Below are 21,733 nucleotides of genomic sequence, written 5' to 3'. Positions count from 1 at the left end.
CTGTCACATTAACCAGCTTTCCTGCCTCTATATTAATCACCTTCATCAGAAATGCCCTTGTCCTTTGACTGTTTGGAGTCTTTCCTCTTTTCCCTTCAGTGAAGGATGCACCATGTTCCTCTTCCCCCCTGGATGCTCACAGCATCTCACTCTGGGGGTGAGGACTGGGAATGTGGGTTGGGCTGAAGAATTCTCAGGGGAGACAGAGGGGACAAGGTAGGTGATGATGGTTCCTGTATCTGTTCTAGACATTTCAACTCTAATTGATCCTTACCCCATGTGGACACTTAATCACTGAAAAGGAAAAAGATATGGGGAGTCCTAATGAGCCCAATAGATCTAGTGTCTTGAGGTGTCCCCATGTTTTAGTCTGCTGTGTCACTGCTCACTGCAGCCCCCAGGTCTTCTAAGCTCTGTCCACCCAGGGACTGGTTGCCATCTTAGACAGCAGCTCTGCCTTCCAGCAGTTTATCTGCTCAGATCAGGGGATGCTGAGTTTACTGTGGTTAGAGTGGCCAGAAGGTTTGGAATCCAAGGGAATATGAGGGAGTCCCCCCTGTCCTTAAAGATCGGGGATATCTTCCAGTTAGCTCTCACTGGGGAGGACAGGGGTCCGTGAGACCGGGGTCTCTCTATCTTTGTTAATTCTTCACTGAGCTCAATCCAACCAAATCTCAAGGGCCTGTAAAATTTTCTGATGTCCCAAGTTACTGGCAAGTTTTCCCAGGAGGGCCAGCTTCTTGGTCTCTGTACTGAGTGCCGAGTGTCCTTGGATTTGCAGCTTGTTGGCAACTCTGTTGCGATGCTCATGCCCTTGGTCTCTGCTGTTTAGCCCTCTTATTCAACCATGCATGAAGAGGTAGAAAATGGGGGGAAAGTGAAGGGGAGCTTGTCAGAGTCTCCAGGAGGGCTGTGGGAGGAAGAGTAGGGCTCTGGATGAATCCAGTGAATGGGTGTGTGTGTGTGTATGTGTGTATGTGTGTGTGTGAGAGAGAAAGAGAGAGATATTCATACTTGTGGGATCACGGGGTGTGTGGAACTGTTGACAAAGGTGGGCTCAGTTCTACCTGGAGGACCTGGATGTGGGCTCATGGCCAATTGTGGGCTGCGTGGAATGGTGGGCATGCCATAGTGTCTTAGCTCAGTTTCCCTGGGACACAGATGCTGTGACTGATGTTTACATGACTGGGTTTCGTTGGGAAACACATGAGCACACCTGTGGAGGAAGGAAGGAAGTGGAATTGGGTTGAGGACTCTTAGCGTGCAGTGTGTTAGAATCAAGGCCTGAGCTGAGCCCACAGGGAGGTCTGGGTGCAGGGGGATGGGCACAGTGGTCTCAGAGAAGGGGGTTGGGATCCAGGAGGTGCCCCACAGCACCCCCTCCACACAGTGGATTCAGTGGGGTCTTTAGGGAGGGCTAGAATCAGGTCCATAGAATAACCGTCATTAAAATTCCAGAAATCACTTTGCGGATTACCTATAGTTTTTCTGTTAGTTTGAGTTACTAATGAAAAAGATTTCAGATGGAAGGTAAAAAAAGAGATTGGCGTGTTCCTTGGAAGATGGTGAAGCGGCACTGGGGCGTGTGCATCAGCCTACACATCTGTCTCCTATTATTAGATTTTGGTGCTGACAGTTTGGGGCTGCTGGGGTCCCTGTGACTGATACGATGTCTTGAGTCTGGTTGGTGTTTGGGCGTCTTCGTGTATATTATTCCATCATTAACACAGGAGTTGTTAAGGCTTGGAACCTTCTGGGGATTGCATAGCAGGATGGGTGGATTATTAGTAGGTCTCTGGGGAGTGTGTTGGCCCAGATGCAGGTTTGGAAGTTTCTTTCAGCCTCTGAGGGTAATGGTTGGGCCTCAGCTTTGATGGCAGAAGTTTTGCATGATGCAGTGAAGGCTTGTTCTTAGAATCCGAGGATTATCAGCTCCACAGCAACCTGTAGTACAGAGGCTTATTCTGGAGATGACACAACTGCTACTTGTTGCTGCCAGCACAGCAGATTCCTCTACTGTTCTCTCATCATCTTTACAGGTCTCGGGCGTCTGCCATGTACACGCACAGTACAGTTAGTGGTTGTAAATGGTTGAAGGCAATGCAAATGGTACATGGAAAACAGTACATAGTTACCCAAAGACTAAACATAGAACATGCATAGGATCGTGCAGTCTCACTTCTAATTATGTAGCTAAGAAAAGGAAAATTTTAAAAACTGTTTATGTATTTGGCTTTGCCTGCGTCCTGCAGGATCTTTGGTTTCAGTGCACTGAAATTCTAGAGTGGTGCTCAGGCTTAGTCGCTCCGCGGCCTGTGGGATCTTAGTTCCCCCACTGGCGATTGGACCCACATCCCCCACAGAGCTAGGCAGGTTCTTCACCACTGGACCACCAGGGAAGTCCTGTGCAAAAATCAGTATTTTGAAGGAGTAATCTGCACTCCCGTAACCCATACTGTATGATTCACAACAGCCATGTGTTGTAGAAACAACCTGAAAGTCTGTTCTCAGCCGAGTGGATGGTGAAACCGTGATGTGTGTATGAGACAGGCTGGGTCCTGGGACCTTTCACTGCAGTTCTTGCACCTGGACGAACCTCTTCTCGGGCAACAGGCCACAAAGAAAGTGTAATTGAACAAAGAAACTATACCCACATTCATGAGCGGGCAGCAATTCTGAACAATAAGTAAAAGGACCACAAACCAAGCTTGATTTCTGAGGCTCCAGAAGCAAAATCATGTCACTTCCCGTGATCCATGCTGACTGCACCACCAGGGGGCCCGAGGCGGGGCAGATCACCTCAGCTTCCTTCCTGCCTTAACCAAAGGGATCAGCTCACCACCCTTTTTGGGAGGAGCAAGGGCACACGCTTCTTTTTCTGTCTTTCCTTACTGCAGCAAGAGTCCCAGTAAAGCCTTTCTTGAAATTCCCCTCTGGTCTCATAACTATTTCTATTGATTAAAGAGCCCCAGGATCCAGGTTGAAAACATGTAAGTGTAAGTGTTAGTCACTCAGGCATGTCACACTCTTTGTGACCCCAGGGACTGTACCCTGCCAGGCTCCTCTGTCCATGGAATTCTCTAGGCAAGAGTACTGGAGTGGGTTGCCATTCTCTTCTCCAGGGGATCTTTCCAACCAAGGGATCGAATCTGGGTCTTCTGCATTGCTGGCAGATTCTTTACCTTCTGAGCTCCCAGGGAAATCCTCATTGGTAACCCAGGCAAATATACACACATATTTGTAACGGAATATTCAGTTCAGTTTAGTTGCTCAGCCATGTCTGACCCTTTGTCAGCTCATGGACTGCAGCACACCAGGCTTCCCTGTCCATCACCAACTCCTGGAACTTACTCAAACTCATGTCCATCGCATCAGTGATGCCATTCAACCATCTTACCCTCTGTCATCCCCTTCTCCCACCTTCAATCTTTCCGAGCATCTGGGTTTTTGCCAGTGACTCAGTTCTTTGCATCAGGTGGCCAAAGTACTGAAGTTTCACGAAACTTCAGCATCAATACTTCAATGAATAGTCAGGAATGCTTTCATTTAGGATTGACTGGTTGGATTTCTTTGCTGTCCAAGGGACTCTCAAGTGTCTTCTCCAGCACCACAGTTCAAAAGCATCAATTCTTCGCTACTCAGCTTTCTTTATACTCCAACTCTCACATCCATACATGACTACTGGAAAAACCATAGCTTTGACTAGACAGATCTTTGTTGGTAAAGTAATATCTCTGCTTTTTAATATGCTGTCTAGGTTGGTCATAGACATAGCTTTTCTTTCAAGGAGCAAGCGTCTTTTAATTTCATTTGTGCAGCCATCATAAGCAGTGATCTTGGAGCCCCCCAAAATAAAGTCTGTCACTGTTTCCACTGTTTCCCCAGCTATTTGCCATGAACTGATGGGACTGGATGCCATGATCTTAGTTTTGTGAATGTTGGGTTTTAAGCCCACTTTTTCACTCTCTCTCTTTCATCAAGAGGCTCTTTAGTTCTTCTTCAATTTCTGCCATAAGAGTGGTGTCATATGCATGTCTGAGGTTACTGATATTTTTCCCGGCAATCTTGATTCCAGCCTGTGATTCATCCAGCCCAGCATTTTGCATGATGTGTTCTGCGTGTAAATTAAGTAAGCAGGGTAATAGTATGCAGCCTTGATGAACTCCTTTCCCAATTTGGAACCAGTCTGTTATTCTATGTCCAGTTCTAACTGTTGCCTCTTGATCTGCATGCAGATTTCTCAGGAGGCAGATCAAGTGGTCTGGTATTCCCATCTCTTTAAGATTTTTCCACAGTTTGTTGTGATCCACACAGTCAAAGGGTTTGGCCTATTCAATAAAGCAGAAGTAGATGTTTTTGTGGAACTCTCTTGCTTTTTTGATGATCCAGTGGATGTTGGCAATTTGATATCTGGTTCCTCTGCCTTTTCTGAATCCAACGTGAACATCTAGAAGTTCACAGTTCACATACTGTTGAAGGCTGGCTTGGAGAACTTTTAGCATTACTTTGCTAGCATGTGAGCTCAGTGCAATTGTGTGGTAGTTTGAACATTCTTTGGCATTGCCTTTCTTTGGGATTCAATGAAAACTGACCTTTTCCAGTCCTGTGGCCACTGCTGAGTTTTCCAGATTGGCTGTTGTATTGAGTGCAACACTTCCACAGCATCATCTTTTAGGATTTGGAATAGCTCAGCTGGAATTCCATCACCTCCACTAGCTTTGTTCATAGTGGTGCTTACTAAGGCCCACTTGAATTTGCATTCCAGGATTTCTTGCTCTGGGTGAGTGATCACACCATCGTGGTTATCTGGGTCGTGAAGATCTTTTTTGTACAGTTCTCCTGTGTATTCTCGCCACGTCTTAATATCTTCTGCTTCTGCTAGGTCCACACCATTTCTGTCCTTTATTGTGCCCATCTTTGCATGAAATGTTCCCTTGGTATCTCTAATTTTCTTCAGGAGATCTCTAGTCTTCCCATTCTATTGTTTTTCTCTATTTCCTTGCATTGATCACTGAGGAGGGTTTTCTTATCCCTTCCCGTGTAGTTGGAGATTTTTGTCATTTGGGACAGCTTGGATGAATGTAGAGAATATTATGCTAAGTGAATTAGGACAGACAGGGTAAGACTGATATTGTTTTTGCTTGCTTATATGTAGAATGTAAGAAAGTGAAACTCACTAGTACCAGACAGTGGGATGGTGGTTATCTGGGGCTGGGAGCTGGGGAGGTTGGGAAGATGATGGTTGAAGGGTGGTACAGAGTTTGAGTTGTAAAATAAGTGCGTCCTGGGGAGGTGTGTGCAGCACGCTGACCATAGTTAATCCTGTTCTGTTACTGCATGCTGGGAATTTGTCAAGAGAGTCCGTCGTCAGTGTTTTCACCACACACAGAACATGGGCATTTGGGAGTGGTGGATGTGTTGCTTCGTTGATTGTGATAAATATTTCACAGGGTACACGTGTGACATGATCACATGGTGTATGGTATATGTACACATAACCCTTCTCGTTAGTCTCAGTAAAGCTGGAAAAGAAGAAAGTGGGAGGTGGCCTGGCCTTAATCCTTCACTAGTGATCAACCCAGACTTCAAATGAGATCATGAGGCATTTTGCCAGGACATGTTTTGTACCCCTCCCCCAAAAGTCACGCCCCTCAAGATCTCGAGTGGGGCCTCAGCCCAGGAATGTGCACAGGCCATGGATGATTCCGATCTGGATCCTGCATTGAGCACCAGGGCTCTTAACCTCCACTTCTGAGACAGAGATCAAGCCCTGGGGGAGAGGAGGGCGCTCTACTCTGAGTGAGGCTGGACCAGGGCCTTCTGTGTGACCTGAAGGGGATCGTGAGGTCACTGGAGGTGCCCCCTGCTTCTGTGTACATAAGGCCTCAGCAAGAGGGAAGTGTGATCCGAGGGAAAGTGTGGGAAAGTCCCATGTTGGACTCTGTGTGGAAGTTGACCATCCTGAGTTCCTCCTGAGACGGTGGGCACAGAGAACTGTCCATTCCGCACTGTGAGGGCTTCTCTGTGTGTGTGATTAGGGCTCAGGAAGGGAATGTGTTGACCCTAAGCATTAAACGGCATGTTTTCCACTTTCATGATAGAACTGTGAAGACTCATAGTCGAAAAGCACAGAAGAGGAAAGAACAGGAGTCAGGCATGGCTCTTTCTCAGGTAAGGTCATAGTCTCAGTGGATTCTCACACTGCCTTTCTGAAATGCCCTTCTGTGGACTTGCTAATCGTGTCTGACTCTGAAGTATCCTGTCTGACTCCTGTACATGCACACTCACCCGGGGCCTTCCTTCAGGGTCTGTTGTCTCCACTTAGATCCCATCTCCCCATGACCTGGTGACCTGGCCCTTGTGAGGAGGGCGCCATCCTGGGCAGGGCTTCTCACCCATGGGTTGGAGACGGGGTCTCGGTGCTGTTGGGCAGCAGCGGTTGCTTAGGCCTATGTGGATGCGCTGTCTGCTCTCTTGTCAATTAGGGTAAAGCAGCTGTAGGTGGACCTCAGGTATTAATATGTACAGTACACGGTGAAATCTGCCAAAGAGGCCAATGAGGGGAAATCAGTTCTGACTCTTTATAGTACATTTAAAACTAAATGAGCACCTCCCTGAAAACTTAAGTGTTTGGAAATGGAATGGAACGTTCAGAAAGAGATGGCCGGGCTAGGGAGTGTTTTATTACATCCCCTAATTTAAACTGTGAAATCGGCCTTACTAATTTTTTTTCTTTCTTTTTGAGCACATGATTCAGCTTTCAGGGTCTTAGTTTGCTGAGTAGGGATCGAACCTGAAACCCTGCAGTGGAAGTGAGAGATCTTAACCACTGGACCATGAGGGAATTCTCCAACTTTACGAATCTTGATTCAGTATTTTCTTAGTGGAATAAAATAATAAATTTTGGGGTTTGTTAATAAGTACATACCTAAAATTAATGATAAAAATCACATTATGATTTTTAAAATATATTGACTTCCTGTTCTGACTTCGTTGCTTCAGTGTCTTTTCCCTAGTTCTGGAGAGCGGTGACCACTCTGGTTGCGGTGCGCAAGCTTCTCATTGTGGTGGCTTCTCTTGTCTTGCAGCCCAGGCTCTAGAGCACACCAGCTTCAGTAGTTTAACTTCCTGGGCTCTACAGCTCTGGCTCAGGAGTTGCGATTCACAGGCTTAGTTGCCCCTCAACATGTGGGATCTTACCGGACCAGGCAACAACCTGTGTTTCTTACGTTGGTCAGTGGACTCTTTACCACTGAGCCACCGGGGACGCCGTCATATTATGTTTAAATATAGGTATTTTATACAGATTGGCATTAAAGTATTTTCTGTATTATTTTCTGCTTGCACTACTTTTTATGTTTTTAATAGTATAAGATAATGTTGAGGACTTCCCTGGTGATACAGTGGATAGCAATGTGTCTGCCAATGTAGGGGACATGGGTTCCATCCCAATTCTTGGAAGATGCCTCAGAGCAACTAAGCCCATGCCCAACAACTACTGTGACGGTGCTCTGGAGCCCGGAATCCTTAACTACTGAAGCCCGCATGCTTGAGCTTGTCTTCCGAAACAAGAGAAGCCACTGCAATGAGAAGCCTGGGCACCGCAGACACAACTCCATGCAGTGCGGCCACAAGTAGAGAGAGCTGGATCACAGCAACAAAGGCCCAGCATAAACAAACCAAATAAGCTGTGAAAAGGAAATAGAATGTTAACAAACTTACTGAATCAAACTTACATTTGATTCACTTTTAATGTCCCAAAGATGCCAAAATATAGGAGAAGGGAATGGCCGCCCACTCCAGTTTTCTTGCCTGGAGAATCCCATGGACAGAGGAGCCTGGCAGGCTACAGTCCATGGAGTCCCAAAGAGTCTGACATGACTGAGCCAACTGAACACCAACCTCCTCACATAGCAGAGTGAGTGCTGAAAAACAAACCTAAACCTCTAACTTTCCTCCTGCAGATTCTTAAGTCATGTCCAGTTGCTTTTGAAATAATGTCCTCAATTTATATGCCTTGCAGAAATCAGCCTCTACCTGGCATTATCCCATCCTCGTTCCCACGTTGCAGTCACAATGGCTAGTTTTCTGTTCAGTAAATATCTTCTGTGTCAGAGCACTCAGGCTCTTCTCTCTGCTTAAAAAACTCTTCCATTTTCCACCTTGCCAATCCTAAGTGTTTCTTCCTCACAGAGACCTTGTCTGACTTCTCCATGTAGGTCCAGACTTTCTGTTGAATCTTCTCTTAGCACCAGGCCTGTTTCAGAGCACATGTAACAATAGTGATGTTAAAATTATGGATGTAATGCGCCGGCTGGCTGCTGGATGGTAAGCTCCATCATGTTCACTGCTACACTCCCAGTTAGGGACACAGAGTTGATACTCAATAACTTTTGATTGAACGAAAGAAAAAAATAAAGACAACTCTTCTTGTTTCAGTCAATTGTGTTTCCATGTGCATGCATGAGTGCATGGATATGTAACTCCATGATTTTAGTACAAAACCATCTCATAAATGCGGTTTATGCTTAGAGCAGTTACAGTTGTATCTTAAGTGTGTATTTCATGGCCTTTAATATTTTGCACCTCACCACATGAATAATGTAAACAGTAGTCAGATTACTGACATTGTGTGGGTTGTGGGGGTAGAGGGGTGACCCTGTACAGTGACTATTTATGCTGTTCCATTGCACTTCAGCTCCCTTGAACTTGTTTCGGGTATTCTCAAGGAACTCTCTGGGGATGGTCTTTTATACTGTTACTTAATTCTCTGATTCCTTAGGTTCAGTTGTCTCTCCCAACCACCTGAGCTCAGGTGATGTTGCCTCATTACTTAACTGTTTGACTGGAGCTATTTATTAGGGTGACAGAGCTTTCTCCCCAGTAAGATGGACACAGATCTTTCTCTACTGTTGCTGTTATGTTGATGACAAGTTCATATGGGTAAAGTCTTTAGAGTAATGCTTAGTGTGTATGAAGTGTTGAGACACCTCTCATCAGTGTGATGATGACACCATCCTCACAGTCTGTGTTCTTTTAAAGCCACTGTGGACTTTGTCCTCTCTGAAGACAGCAGTCTTGCTGTAACTCATCTAGATAGTGAATGTCACTCAGTGTGTAGAACATAACATTTCTGCATCAACGACCCACTGTTGATTGGAATGTGTATATTTTTCGTTTTGTCCATACCCATGATGAATTCATGTTGATTGGAGGATATCATCATCTTATGAAAAAACAGGAAATTAAATTAGAGAGCAACAATTTGCTCCACATAGATTTGCATGGATGTATCAGAATATTACTTCAGCTGAATTGACCTTACCTGTCTCACTTCTTCTCCTTTTCTATGAAAATAAGAACTCTCCTCAGGGCCCGTTGGTGAAATGTGTTTTCATGTCAGGCACAGTTGACCTTCAAGGATGTGTTCATAGATTTCACTCCCAAGGAGTGGGACTGTATGGACCCTGCCCAGAGGACCTTGTAGAAGGTTGTGATGGTGGCGACCCTCAGGAACCTGCTGTCTGTGGGTGAGGATCACTTCCCTCTGAAGTAGGGATCTACTTTGGGATATCTCTGCATTTTCCCTCACTGTCTCTTGGGAGCCCTGTTTTTCTTGACTGAGATGAAAACCTTGTTCACTCGGACATGTAAGGCTTTGTGTTTGGCATCGGGAGTTCAAACCTGTCTTTCCTTCTGATGACCTGACCACTGTGTGATACACAAGGAGTTTTTCCAGAGCTTGAGTGTTTATAAAGCTGATTTCAAACTTTGAAATATCCAGTTGCCTGTTTCATACCCCTGTGTTCTTGGTTCAATAACTCTAGGAAAGGAACTAGACACCTGATACATGCTGCTGCTGCTGCTAAGTCACGTCAGTCGTGTCCGACTCCGTGCGACCCCGTAGACGGCAGCCCACCAGGCTCCCCCATCCCTGGGATTCTCCAGGCAAGAACACTGGAGTGGGTTGCCATTTCCTTCTCCAATGCATGAAAGTGAAAAGTGAAAGTGAAGTCGCTCAGTCGTGTCCGACTCTTAGCGACCCCATGGACTGCGGCCTACCAGGCTCCTCCCTCCATGGGATCCTCTAGGTAAGAATACTGGAGTGGGGTGCCATTGCCTTCTCCACCTGATACATATTATACTGTATATTATACTGTTCCCTGTGCATTCCAACGGAGGCAAATAGTAAAGTAATTTGTGAAATATTTTTCTGTCTGTCATAATGTCCTCACTTCTTGACTGACAAAAGAGCTGGGATTTTCCACCTGCCAATGCAGGAGACACAGGTTTGATCCCTGGTCTGGAAGATCCCACGTCACAGAGCAGCTAAGCCTGTGGGCCAGAACTACTAAAGCAGCACTCTAGAGCCTGGAAGCTGCGATTACTGAAGCTGCGATTACTGAGCCCGCATGGGACAACTACTGAAGCCCGTGCACCCAGGAGAAGCCAAAGCAAATGAGAAGCCCAAACACTGCAACTGGAGAGTAACCCCTACTTGCCCAACTTGGGGAAAAGTCCAAGCAGCAAGGAGCACTCACTCCAGCCAAAGTAAATGAATAAAGAAAATTATTAAAGATAGCAAATGCATTTATTTTTAAAAAAGAAGTTTGGATTCTGGAAGAAGCCAAGTATGACGTTTCTTCTGAGCAGGAATTTCTGATTCTGACCTAAATCATACCTCTATCTTTGTAGCACAAGAAAGATCCCTGGATCGTGTAGAATGAGGTGCTAATTAGCAGAAAATGAGATGAATGGGAAAGGATCAACAAGGATCAACAAGGATCAACCTTGTGATTTCAGGTCAGCTGTCACAAGGACAGAGAGGAAGCCACACCATTCACTGTGTTTGGGAAACTCTTGAAGTGTGAGAGTTCTGTGTGAACTCTCACAGGAGATTTTTCTTCTCTTCAACTTCCTGCTCTGTTCTTTGACCTGTGAAATGTACATCACCCTCCAGTGGTGCTTTAGTGCCCACAGAGACAAAGGCAAGGCTTTTTGGGTATTTTTTTTTTTTTTTTTTTTGGCTGTACTGGGTGTCTATTTCCTGTCTGGCCATTTCTCTATTTGAGACAAGTGGGGGCTACTCTCTGCTTGCAGGGTGCATGGCTTCTCATTGCAGTGGCTTCTTTGGTTATGGACCACCAGCTCTAGGCACACGTGCTTCACTAGTTTCGCTACACAGGCTCAGTATCTGTTCTTCAGCTTAGTTGCTCCCTGGCATGTGAGATCTTCCCAGAACAAGGATCGGACCCAAGTCTCCCACATTGGCAAGCTAACTTTTTACCATGCGGCCACCAGGATGTTAGGGAAATTAAAGAAATAGTCCTGTTTAGGCTTCAAGACAAAGCAGTGCATTCCTCTGTGCTTGCCTCCAACCTGCCTGGACACATCCTGACTGTGAGTACCCTGATTGCCTGCTGTGAGTGCAAGGCTTGCAGCACCATAGATAAGTTAGCACACAAATCTTGAGATTGTTCACCTTTGAGATTGTTCAAAGAGGCTCTGACCAACCCAGCCCCAGGCTTAGGAACTACCAAGATTCATAAGACAAAACAAACAGCATTAAGATGAAACCAGAGCTGCTGTTTGCTCACAGATTGATGATATCAGTCTGCATCCTGGGATGATAAGCAGGAACCCCAAACTGCAGTGTTAAAGCCCCACTCATGGAGTGGACAGGTTGCCGGGGATCTTTACCCAGTTCAGACTCCTGATGTGCTGTGTCTTGGGACTTCCCAGGGCTGCTCCAGTCTGCATGTGGGTCAGAAGCCAATTTGGTGATGTATCCTCTGATGTTTCTATTTCCTTGTCTTTTCAGTTCAGTTCAGTCAGTCAGTTATGTCTGACCCTTTGCGACCTCATGAACTGTACCAAGCCAGGCGTCCCTGTCCATCACCAACTTCCGGAGTTTACCCAAACTTATGTCCATTGAGTTGCTGATTCCATCCAGCCATCTCATCCTCTGTCCTTGCCTTTTCCTTCGGCCCCCAATCCCTCCCAGCTACAGAGGCTTTTCCAATGAGTCAACTCTTTGCATGAGGTGGCCAAAGTATTGGAGTTTCAGATTTAGCATCGTTCCTTCCAAAGAAATCCCAGGGTTGATCTCTTTTAGAATGGACTGGTTGGATCTCCTTGCAGTCCAAGGGACTCTCAAGAGTCTTCTCCAACACCACCGTTCAAAAGCATCAATTCTTCGGCACTCAGCCTTCTTCACAGTCCAACTCTCACATCCATACATGACCCCTGGAAAAACCATAGCCTTCACTAGACGGATCTTTGTTGGTAAAGTAATGTCTCTGCTTTTGAATATGCTATCTATGTTGGTCATAACTTTCCTTCCAAGGAGTAAGCATCTTTTAATTTCATGAGAAACCCTGGACTGGAAGAAACACAAGCTGGAATCAAGATTGCCAGGAGAAATATCAATAACCTCAGATATGCAGATGACACCACCCTTTTGGCAGAAAGTGAAGAGGAGCTAAAAAGCCTCTTGATGAGATGAAAGTGGAGAATGAAAAAGTTGACTTAAAGCTCAACATTCAGAAAATGAAGATCATGGCATCTGGTCCCAACACTTCATGGGAAATAGATGGGGAAACAGTGGAAACAGTGTCAGACTTTATTTTTCTGGGCTCCAAAATCACTGCAGATGGTGACTGCAGCCATGAAATTAAAAGACGCTTACTCCTTGGAAGAAAAGTTATGACCAACCTAGATAGCATATTGAAAAGCAGAGACATTACTTTGCCGACTAAGGTCCGTCTAGTCAAGGCTATGGTTTTTCCAGTAGTCATGTATGGATGTGAGAGCTGGACTGTGAGGAAGGCTGAGTGCCGAAGAATTGATGCTTTTGAACGGTGGTGTTGGAGAAAACTCTTGAGAGTCCTTTGGACTGCAAGGAGATCCAACCAGTCCATTCTGAAGATCAGCCCTGGGATTTCTTTGGAAGGAAGAAGGTGAAACTCCAGTACTTTGGCTACCTCCTGCGAAGAGCGGACTCATTGGAAAAGACTCTGATGCAGGGAGGGATTGGGGGCAGAAGGAGAAGGGGATGACAGAGGATGAGATGGCTGGATGACATCACTGACTGGATGGACGTGAGTCTGAGTGAACTCTGGGAGTTGGTGATCGAGAGGGAGGCCTGGCGTGGTGCAATTCATGGGGTCGCAAAGAGTCGGATACGACTGAACGACTGAACTGAACTGAACTGATTTGAAATTATGGATGCTAGGCAAACTCATTGTGATAATCGTTTCACAGTATACGTATCAGGTGATTTTTTCTCTGTAGCTTAAACTTACACAATGATATTTGTCATTGTAAGAGTTGCTTATACAACCCCCTTTTTGACACTGTTTAAAGAGTTGGGTTTAGAAAGGGGAAATAATTAAAACACGTTGGATATGAGAAACAATAATGCAGTTTTTAATCATTTAAAGTGTCTTGCTGTTAAAAGGCTGTGGTTAGTGACCCAAATGATCACATCCCTTAAGTCCTCCATCTCAGACACACAGGTACTGACCCTGAGTTTGTTGAACTCAGCACTATGCGAAGTTTGCTGTTTTGTAGGGTGTGAGTAGGGAATAGCCCATTTCTACCCAGGCAGAGTTTTGTATTTGTAATATAGAGACTAGTCCCATTCTTGTTTCTTAAAACTGCCCCAGTTCCCAGATCCCTGAGTTGCTTCAGCCTCACTAGCAGGATCTGAGCACAACATGCTGTGAAAAAAAGCTTTTTATTGAGAATAAGCCCTTTTAGTCTTAAGAGGAAGTATCTTGTCTTCCGGCATAACTTGAAGCTTTTACCTGCGCAGTGTTACAGACCGTAACTTAATGCTGTCAAGGTAACAGGCCCCGCCCCCCTCCGCGCCCCGCCCCTCCCAGGAACTCTGCGCACAGAGAGTGCTCGCCCCGCCCCTGGTCGGAAGCCGCAGCTCTAAAACCAAAAGCTCTTTCCCACAGAGCCGGAAGTGGGAGAGCGTGGAGCCGAGGTCCCCGAGCGGCGCGTAAGCTTCCTTCTAGAGTAAGTTTGCAGAGCTCGCCACCCCTCCAATCCCCACCTCCGCCCCCGCTCACTGGTCCTCCTGGTGTGGGAATTGCCAGCGACCTGAAAACCCTGGCGCCCGGTGCTCGGCCCCGAATAAACGCTGCCGCTGCCGTTACGGCCCAGTTATCTTTTCGTTTGGGTTTTAAGTGTTGCTGAGGCGGTTTCGGCCCTCGGTGCGCGTAGACACCGCCTCTGGCGACATTTTCCTGCATAAAACCCTTTTTGACCTCTGAGTTGGAGTCGCGCCCGCCGCGTCGCCTTCTCGACCGCTGGAGGCAAAGCCCGGATAGGCCGCGCGCCCTCTCCCCGGTCCTGGGATTCCGGAGAGGCGGCCCCCCCTCCCTCCCAGCCCCTCTGTCCTCGCGTCTCCTGAGGCCGGTCCTTCTGCCCCGCAGCGGCCCCCTTTCCTCTCAGCCCGTCCCCTCACCCCGCATAGGGTAGGTGACCTGGGCCAGCCATGTGACAGCCAGTGCTGCTCCATGCCGAATTCAACTCGGTCGGAAAAGGTGCTCTTCCGGTCCGGGGGCGTTTCGTTCTGTCGCCCACTCAGTAAATTCAGGCGGCAGGCGGATCAGGAGAAGCAGAATCAGAAGGTCTGAGAGAAATAACTGAAACTGAGGAGAAAAGCATCAGGGAGAACCAGTGGGAAAATTGAGAATGGCTGAGGGATTTGCAAAGGGATAGTCAAGTCAAAGAGGTTAAGCCTTGAAAATAGCCAACTGAGTAAAATAGAGAAGTATTAATAAATTAGAAAGCCAGGTCTCCAGGGATTGGAAAACAGCATAGGGAGAACTGCCCTGTCTCAGTGATGGGAGCGGGGAGGCGAAGGGCGATGAGGGACGTCAGAGGTGGAGAGTCCCTAACAGGGTTTCAGCCGGGTTTGAGTCCAGGCCTCTTGGGTTAGAGTCCCGAGTTGTGTTTTCACCCGGTTGGAGTCCTGCCACAAGGGTTCAACTCTCAATCTGACGTGGCCGGTTTTATGGTGTAGGGGCTGGAAGGAAGCATAGCCACATGGCCTGCCAGAGAGTGGGGAGGAAGGGAGAGTCACAGCGAGAGAAGGGGAGTAATCTGGAGCGCAGAGAGGGAGCCGAAATGGGGGAAGAGAGAGGCAGACAGGTGTGGATTTTTGAAAGACTCAGGAGGATTGGAGAGAGCATTTCGAGGGGGAACGAATTGCAGCCGCCTGGGACAGGCCACGTGTGAGGGAGGAAATAGGAGACTAACAGCAGGAGAGCAGAGGGGGAGAAAGAGACACCGAGACCCCGATGAAATAGGGAGCGAGGTGAACAGAGGGGTAAGCTCGATGCAGGTGTGGCCAGTTGTTTGGACACAGGTGATCTTTTTAGTTATATAGAGGAGGCTGAGAATTTCAAAACTCCTGTCTATAAGGCTTGTGTCTTTTTTTATTAGTTGTGGCAGAAGATGACTTTCATTTGCAAACCCTCTTGAGCCTGGGGCAGTGGCTTGATTCACTGAGTTGTGAGTGACCCCCTTCCCTTGTCCTATCATAAGATAGAGGTCAGGGAAGAAGAGACCTGGGGCAAGAAATGACTGACTCTAGAGTGTCACTCTGTGGTAGCAGTTTTTTTTTTTTTTAACGAATTTTTTTGGCTGTGCTGTGCCGTGGTCTCAGGAGTTGTGGCTCCCAGGTTCTAAAGCACAGGCTCAGTAGTTGTGCACAGGCTTAGTTGCTTGTACTTGTGGGATCTTCCTGAACCAGGGATAGAACCCAAGTCCCCTGCATTGTCAGGCAGATTCTTATCCACTGTATTGGATAGCATTTTTAAAGGAACACACTTTTTTTAAAAAAAAAAAAAGATTCACATTTTCTCCTTTCTTTATGTATGGTGCTTTTTGTAGCTTGGAATAGGTCTTAATTCATTCAGTTTCTGTAATCATTTTTAACTTCAGAAATAAGCTTTTTTAGTTTCCAGTATTCTACTCTTATCATCCTTTTCTAAATATGATTATTCTCCACATTTTTTTAAACTTTGATACCAGATTTTAGATTAAAAATAATTCTGTTTTTTTTTTTTTTTTTTTCAAATTTTTTTCAGATTCATTCCTTGCCTGAGTGCTTTCTTCCTTTCATCTCATACATTTGAAATTTTCTTTGGTAAGTAGTAAATCATCTTAGACTATTTTGTGCCATACGTAGCAAAAGTGTCACCTCGTTTATCAGTTCTAATGAGGTAGATGAACCTAGAACCTATTATACAGAGTGAAACAAGTCAGAAAGAGAAAGACAAATACTGTATATTAATGCATGTATATAGAATTTAGAAAGATGGTACCAGTGATCCTACATGCAGGGCAACAAAGGCAGATACAGATGTAAAGAACAGACTTTTGGACTCAGTGGGAGAAGGTGAGGGTGGGATGATTTGAGAGAATAGCACTGAAACATGTAAATTACCATATGTAAAATAGAATGGTCAGTGCAAGTTCAATGCACAAAGCAGGGCACCCGAAGCCAGTGCTCTGGAACAACCCAGAGAGATCTTGTGAGGAAGGAGGTGGAAGAGGGTTCAGAGTGGGGGGGCTGCTTCTGCTGCTAAGTCGTCTCAGTCATGTCCGACTCTGTGCGACTCCATAGACGGCAGCCCACCAGGCTCCTCTGTCCCTGGGATTCTCCAGGCAAGAATACTGGCATGGGTTGCCATTTCCTTCTACAATGAATGAAAGTGAAAAGTGAAAGTGAAGTCACGCAGTTGTATCCGACTCTTAGACTCTTAGCGACCCCATGGACTGCAGCCTACCAGGCTCCACCATCCATGGGATTTCCCAGGCAGGAGTACTGTAGTGGGGTGCCATTATAGTCACTGCTGCTGCTGCTAAGTGGCTTCAGTCGTGCCCGACTCTGTGCGACCCCATAGACGGCAGCCCACCAGGCTCCCCTGTCTCTGGGATTCTCCAAGCAAGAACAATAGAGTGGGTTGCCATTTCCTTCTCCAATGCATTGAAGTAAAAAGTGAAAGTGAAGTCGCTCAGTCGAGTCTGACTGTTGGTAACCCCATGGACTGCAGCCTACCATGCTCCTCCATCCATGGGATTTTCCAGGCAAGAGTACTGGAGTGGGGTGCCATTGCCTAGCAGTCTGTGAATGAAGGAAAGGAAGGTTTTAAAACTCGGAATGGCACCAGGCCCTTCATCCATAAAATGCATTTTGAGATAATCTTGGCAGCAGATGATTCCTCCCAGGCCATACAATGATTAACTTGAATCTTGTAGAAGGCAGATTACCATACAAATAGTTTTGTTTACATAGATTAGGGGAACAACATCTGAGTATAACATACTGGTTTGTGAAGTAGGTTCTCAGCCATTAGGTGGAACCGACTTAAAGACAGAGTCTGGGGTAAGTGCATAGTCCATTCACGTAGCTTAAGACAAAAATTTCCATCAGAAAAATGCATTGGTTAAATCAAGGTTTGAGAACAGTACAGATGAAACCAGGTGTCATTATGGCAACAAGTATGTGAAGAGAAACATCCTTTTAAATTTGTGTAGAGAAGAAAAACGTATCTCGTTTGTTTCCCCCTGCCGCTTAAAGAGATAAAAATGTCTGACATTTGCAGCCTATTTGCTCCATTTGGAGACCCCTGGCCTTCCTGCCTGTTACCCTCTCAGTCCCCCCTTTTCTTTTAGAAGAATTATGTTGCCTAGGGAAAAGGGGCATCATTCTCATTCCATAACTGCTTCCGAGCTGACAAGGGGCGTTGTTCCTAAATTGGTGAGGCAACATATTCTCCTAACCCTCATACCGAAGATGTCTCATCCAGGGCCCCCAAATAGTAGTTGGAAGAAGCTGCAGCAGTAGCAGGAGTTTGAACAACTATTGTAGGAAGGGGGATGCCTTCCAGGGTCCAAAACTGAGCTCTTGTCTAACACTTGGAAATGAATTGTCCGAGGAGACACATGTGCTGACAAAGCGAGAGATTTTATTGGGAAAGGGCACCCGGGTGGAGAGCAATAGGGTAAGGGAACCCAGGAGAACTGCTCTGCCACGTGGGTCGCAGTCTCAGGTTTAATGGTGATGAGATTAGTTTCCGGGTGGTCTTTGGCCAATCATTCTAATTCAGAGTCTTTCCTGGTGGCGCACGGATGGCTCAGCCAAGATGGATGCTAGTGAGAGGGATTCTGGGAAGTGGACAGACACCTCGTGTCTCCTTTGGACCTTTCCTGATCTCTTCAGGTTGGTGATGGCCGTATTCCTTATCAGGATCTCCTGTCATAAAACAATTCATGCAAATGGTTACTATGGTGCCTGGCCAGGGTGGGGGGTTTCAGTGTGCTTCCCCTAACACAACCATTTGTAACTTAAAAGCTTTCATGCAACTAGAAACAAATCCAGTTACACAGGTACACATGCAGGGAGCAAACAGCAAAAACAAAACAATCAGAATTATTGTAAGTAAGATAGTTTTCCACCATGGGGCACTAGTTAACATCTCCCAAAACGAGGCAGTTGAGGCTTCAGGAATATCCATAGCCCCAGTCATCATGTGTTTAGTCAAATGAATAATATTAGGGCTCATATCAGGTATATATGTACAGCATTGGGTATGAATAATGGCACAAGTTCCTCCTTGCGCAGCTGTCAGAATATCTAAAGCCAATCTGTTTTGTAAAACCACCTTTCTAATTTGTGCTTGTTCAGCATTAAGAGCTGCAATAGCTTTTTGAGAATCTTGTAATACCTGTTGAGTAAAATTAGTCAAAGCATTCACTTGTAGCATAACATCTGTAGTTCCCAAAGAGGGAACAAAGACTGCAGCCAAGTAATGGTATCAGTGAAATACAGACCTTGCCCACCAAGTTTTAAGGTGGGGTAAATTAGGAGGCTTTTCTGGAAGCCCTGCAAATATAAAGCCATGAGTAAAGGCTGACCCAGGGTGCATCTCCCTATCCAACCAAGGGGAAGCGATGCCCATAGGTAAGAGCCACATATCCAATAGGTCCTGTTTGGAGCAAGCCAGCTGACTGAGATATCCAGTCCCAATTAGTGCCTGGCCAGACAAAGGCAGGACCTGAATTGGGGTTGGAAAACACGGGAATGATTACGTTGCATACATCCTGAGGCAAAAATCCCAATTGTTTCCAGTCATTGTAATGAAGTTGTTGGCTAACTTTTGGGGATGACTCTGTTTGTTCCCAGCATATAGGGCAGTAGATACTAGACGTCCTTTTTCAGGAGTTAGCCATATAACCTCATCCCATATTTGATAAATGTCAGGTAAAAAACCATTAGATCCAGACCTATTTGCCTTATGTGTAGCGAAATAGTCATTAAACCAAGACAATGTATAATCAAAATTAAAAGTCACCTTATATCCATAGTTAAAGTACAAAGTGTTGCACCAGTCCATTTTAGGGTTGGTAGATGTCATCAGATGAAGAAGGGGCATCACATATGATTGTTGTCAAAGGTATTCGCAGACTTGGAGAAAGTCTTTTCTTGAAGTGGAGATGTCCACCACAAAAGCCTTTCATGATTTAGAGGGGAGCGCTCTGCAGACCCAGCAGTTAGACCAATTGTGGAATGCAGCGTAAGAATGAGCCCAGGACAGGAAGGCATTGTCTTGAGGATCAAACGGCACACTCAGGATTTTTGGAGTCAGCAGAAGTAGGCTCACATAGATTATCAAGTCCATCTGAAAAGTACAAAGTCAGAGCATAGAAAGTAAAGACATAAAATGAAGTCACTTAGTTCTGGTCAGGGTGCCACCTCTTAACTCAAGTGTGATGTACCCACAAATCAATTCCTGGCACTTTGACTGCTGTGGAAGAAGAAAGAATAACCTGGTAAGGGCCTTCCCAGAGGGGCTCAAGGGATGGGCCCCCAGATCCCAATGTTTTTATGAGGGCCTCAGTTCCTGGCTCAAATAGAGGCTTGCTTGACTCAGAGGCTGGGTCAGGAGTCGTCTCTAGGAGTTCTGTTAATGCCTGTTGAAAAGCTGAGAGCTGAGTTACATAACGAGTTAATTCCAAGGCTTCAGGATCTATAACTATGTCTGTGCGTAAGAAAGGCCTTCCATAACTACATTCAAAGGGAGACAGTCCCTCCTTTTTGGGGGCAGTTCAGGCCCTCATTAAAGCTATGGGTAGGACTTTAATCCAGTTGTCCTGTGTCTCTTGAGTTAATTTGCGCAGATGTCTTTTGATAATGTCATTAGATTTTTCAACCTTTCCTCAAGATTGGGGTCTCCAGGAACAGTGTAAGTTATATTAAATGGCAACCCACTCCAGTGTTCTTGCCTGGAGAATCCCAGAGACAGAGGAGCCTGGTGGGCTGCCGTCTATGGGGTCTCACAGAGTCGGACACGACTGAAGCGACTTAGCAGCAGTAGCAGCAGAGCTTTAGATACCCCCTGAGTTACAGCAGCTTTAAAGGCAGAGCCATTGTCATTCTGAAGGCTCCGTGGCAGCCCAAACCTGGAGATAATTTCATGGATTAGAATCTTTATAACCTCCTTAGCCTGCTTACTACAACAGGGAAAAGCCTCAATCCATCCAGTAAAAGTATCTACCCAAACTTATAAGCAAGAATATCAATTAGCTTTTGGCATATGAGTAAAATCAATTTCCCAGCCCTCTACAGGATACTTTCAATTCCGTTGTAATCCAGATATTGCTAGCTTCTCAGTCTTTAGGTTATGTTTCTGACGAACCTCACACCTTTTGATAATGTTCTTTAAAGTTTTCATTACATTTTTACCTTCAAACAAACGAGAAGCCATCTGGTAAGTACTCTCTGCACCCAAATGAAACCTCTGGTGTACACCCTTAAGAATTTTCCATTGAGCATTTTCAGGAATTATTAATCATCCATCCTGAGACTGTAACCATCCTTTATCTGTAATCTTTGGTCATCTTTTCTCATATCTTTCTAATTCTTCCTTAGTATATAATGGTTTTTCCTGTTCCTCGGGATCTGTCCAGATCAAAGGCGTCTACAGTGAAGGGGTTTCATAAAGTGCCAGCTTTTCTGGCTTGAGAGTCAGCCAACTGATTACCTTCAGCTGCTTTACTCCCATCCCTGCTGTGCCCTTTGCAATGCAAAATAGCTAGTTCTTTAGGACAATATATAGCAGTTAAGTCTCTCAATCTCTCTGAAATATTTAATAGGTTCTCCTGTTGCTGTTTTAAACTTTCTTCCTGTATTGCAGCATGAGCATGTAAAGTCAAATAAGCATACTTAGAATCCATGTAGATATTTAGTCGATGCCCTTTGCTTAACTCCAGAGCTCGGGTCAGAGCCACAGGCTCCACTAACTGAGCACTCATTCCCTTGGGGGAGAGATTTTGTTTCTGAAATCTGTTCAGCAGTCACCATGGCCTAACCTGCTTTATGCTTTCCATCCCGAACAAAAGAACTGCCATCTGTAAATACTTCCATGTCAGGATTGTCTAATGGGGTATCTGTCACGTGAGTGTATGTTCCTCGATTCTTTGTCTCGTCACAACAAAGATTTGGAGTGACGGACATTAAAGCCCCCTCTGGTGTCACAGCTCTCAGGTCTTGGATAGATAGACCGTGTTATTGCTCTCAGGTCTCGAATGGACCATGTTATAGCTCTTAGACAAATCAGTGTTACAGCTCTATTTTATTTAGAAGAGAGCAGGAAAATCGATCTTCAAGGTGTGAAGGCACATCGATCTAAAGACAGGAGGAGAAGAGTGC

At 45.7% G+C, this 21,733-nt stretch overlaps 1 protein-coding gene and 1 pseudogene across 8 annotated transcripts in view; one reads left to right on the top strand and one right to left on the bottom strand.

Annotated features, from left to right (window-relative positions):
* Positions 1-21,733, top strand: part of LOC120871952 (zinc finger protein 665-like) — a 385,017-nt gene that overhangs the window by 338,327 nt on the left and 24,957 nt on the right. The window contains exon 1 of one of the 8 annotated variants that reach the window (XM_040252018.1): positions 6,138-6,171. The exons of the other annotated variants lie outside the window; for them this stretch is intronic. Within the exon in view, the coding sequence (XP_040107952.1) occupies positions 6,157-6,171 (15 nt within the window). The 5' untranslated portion in view covers positions 6,138-6,156. Of the gene's footprint in view, positions 1-6,137; positions 6,172-21,733 lie in introns of those variants that run through there. 8 annotated transcript variants of the gene reach the window in all.
* LOC120871995 lies at positions 17,808-19,784 on the bottom strand (annotated as a pseudogene).

The sequence above is a fragment of the Oryx dammah genome, unplaced genomic scaffold (genome assembly GCF_014754425.2).
Source record: "Oryx dammah isolate SB20612 unplaced genomic scaffold, SCBI_Odam_1.1 HiC_scaffold_13, whole genome shotgun sequence".
Taxonomy (NCBI): domain Eukaryota; kingdom Metazoa; phylum Chordata; class Mammalia; order Artiodactyla; family Bovidae; genus Oryx; species Oryx dammah.
The sequence above is the reverse complement of the archived record's forward strand: the minus strand, read 5'-3'. Positions and strand labels throughout refer to the sequence as shown.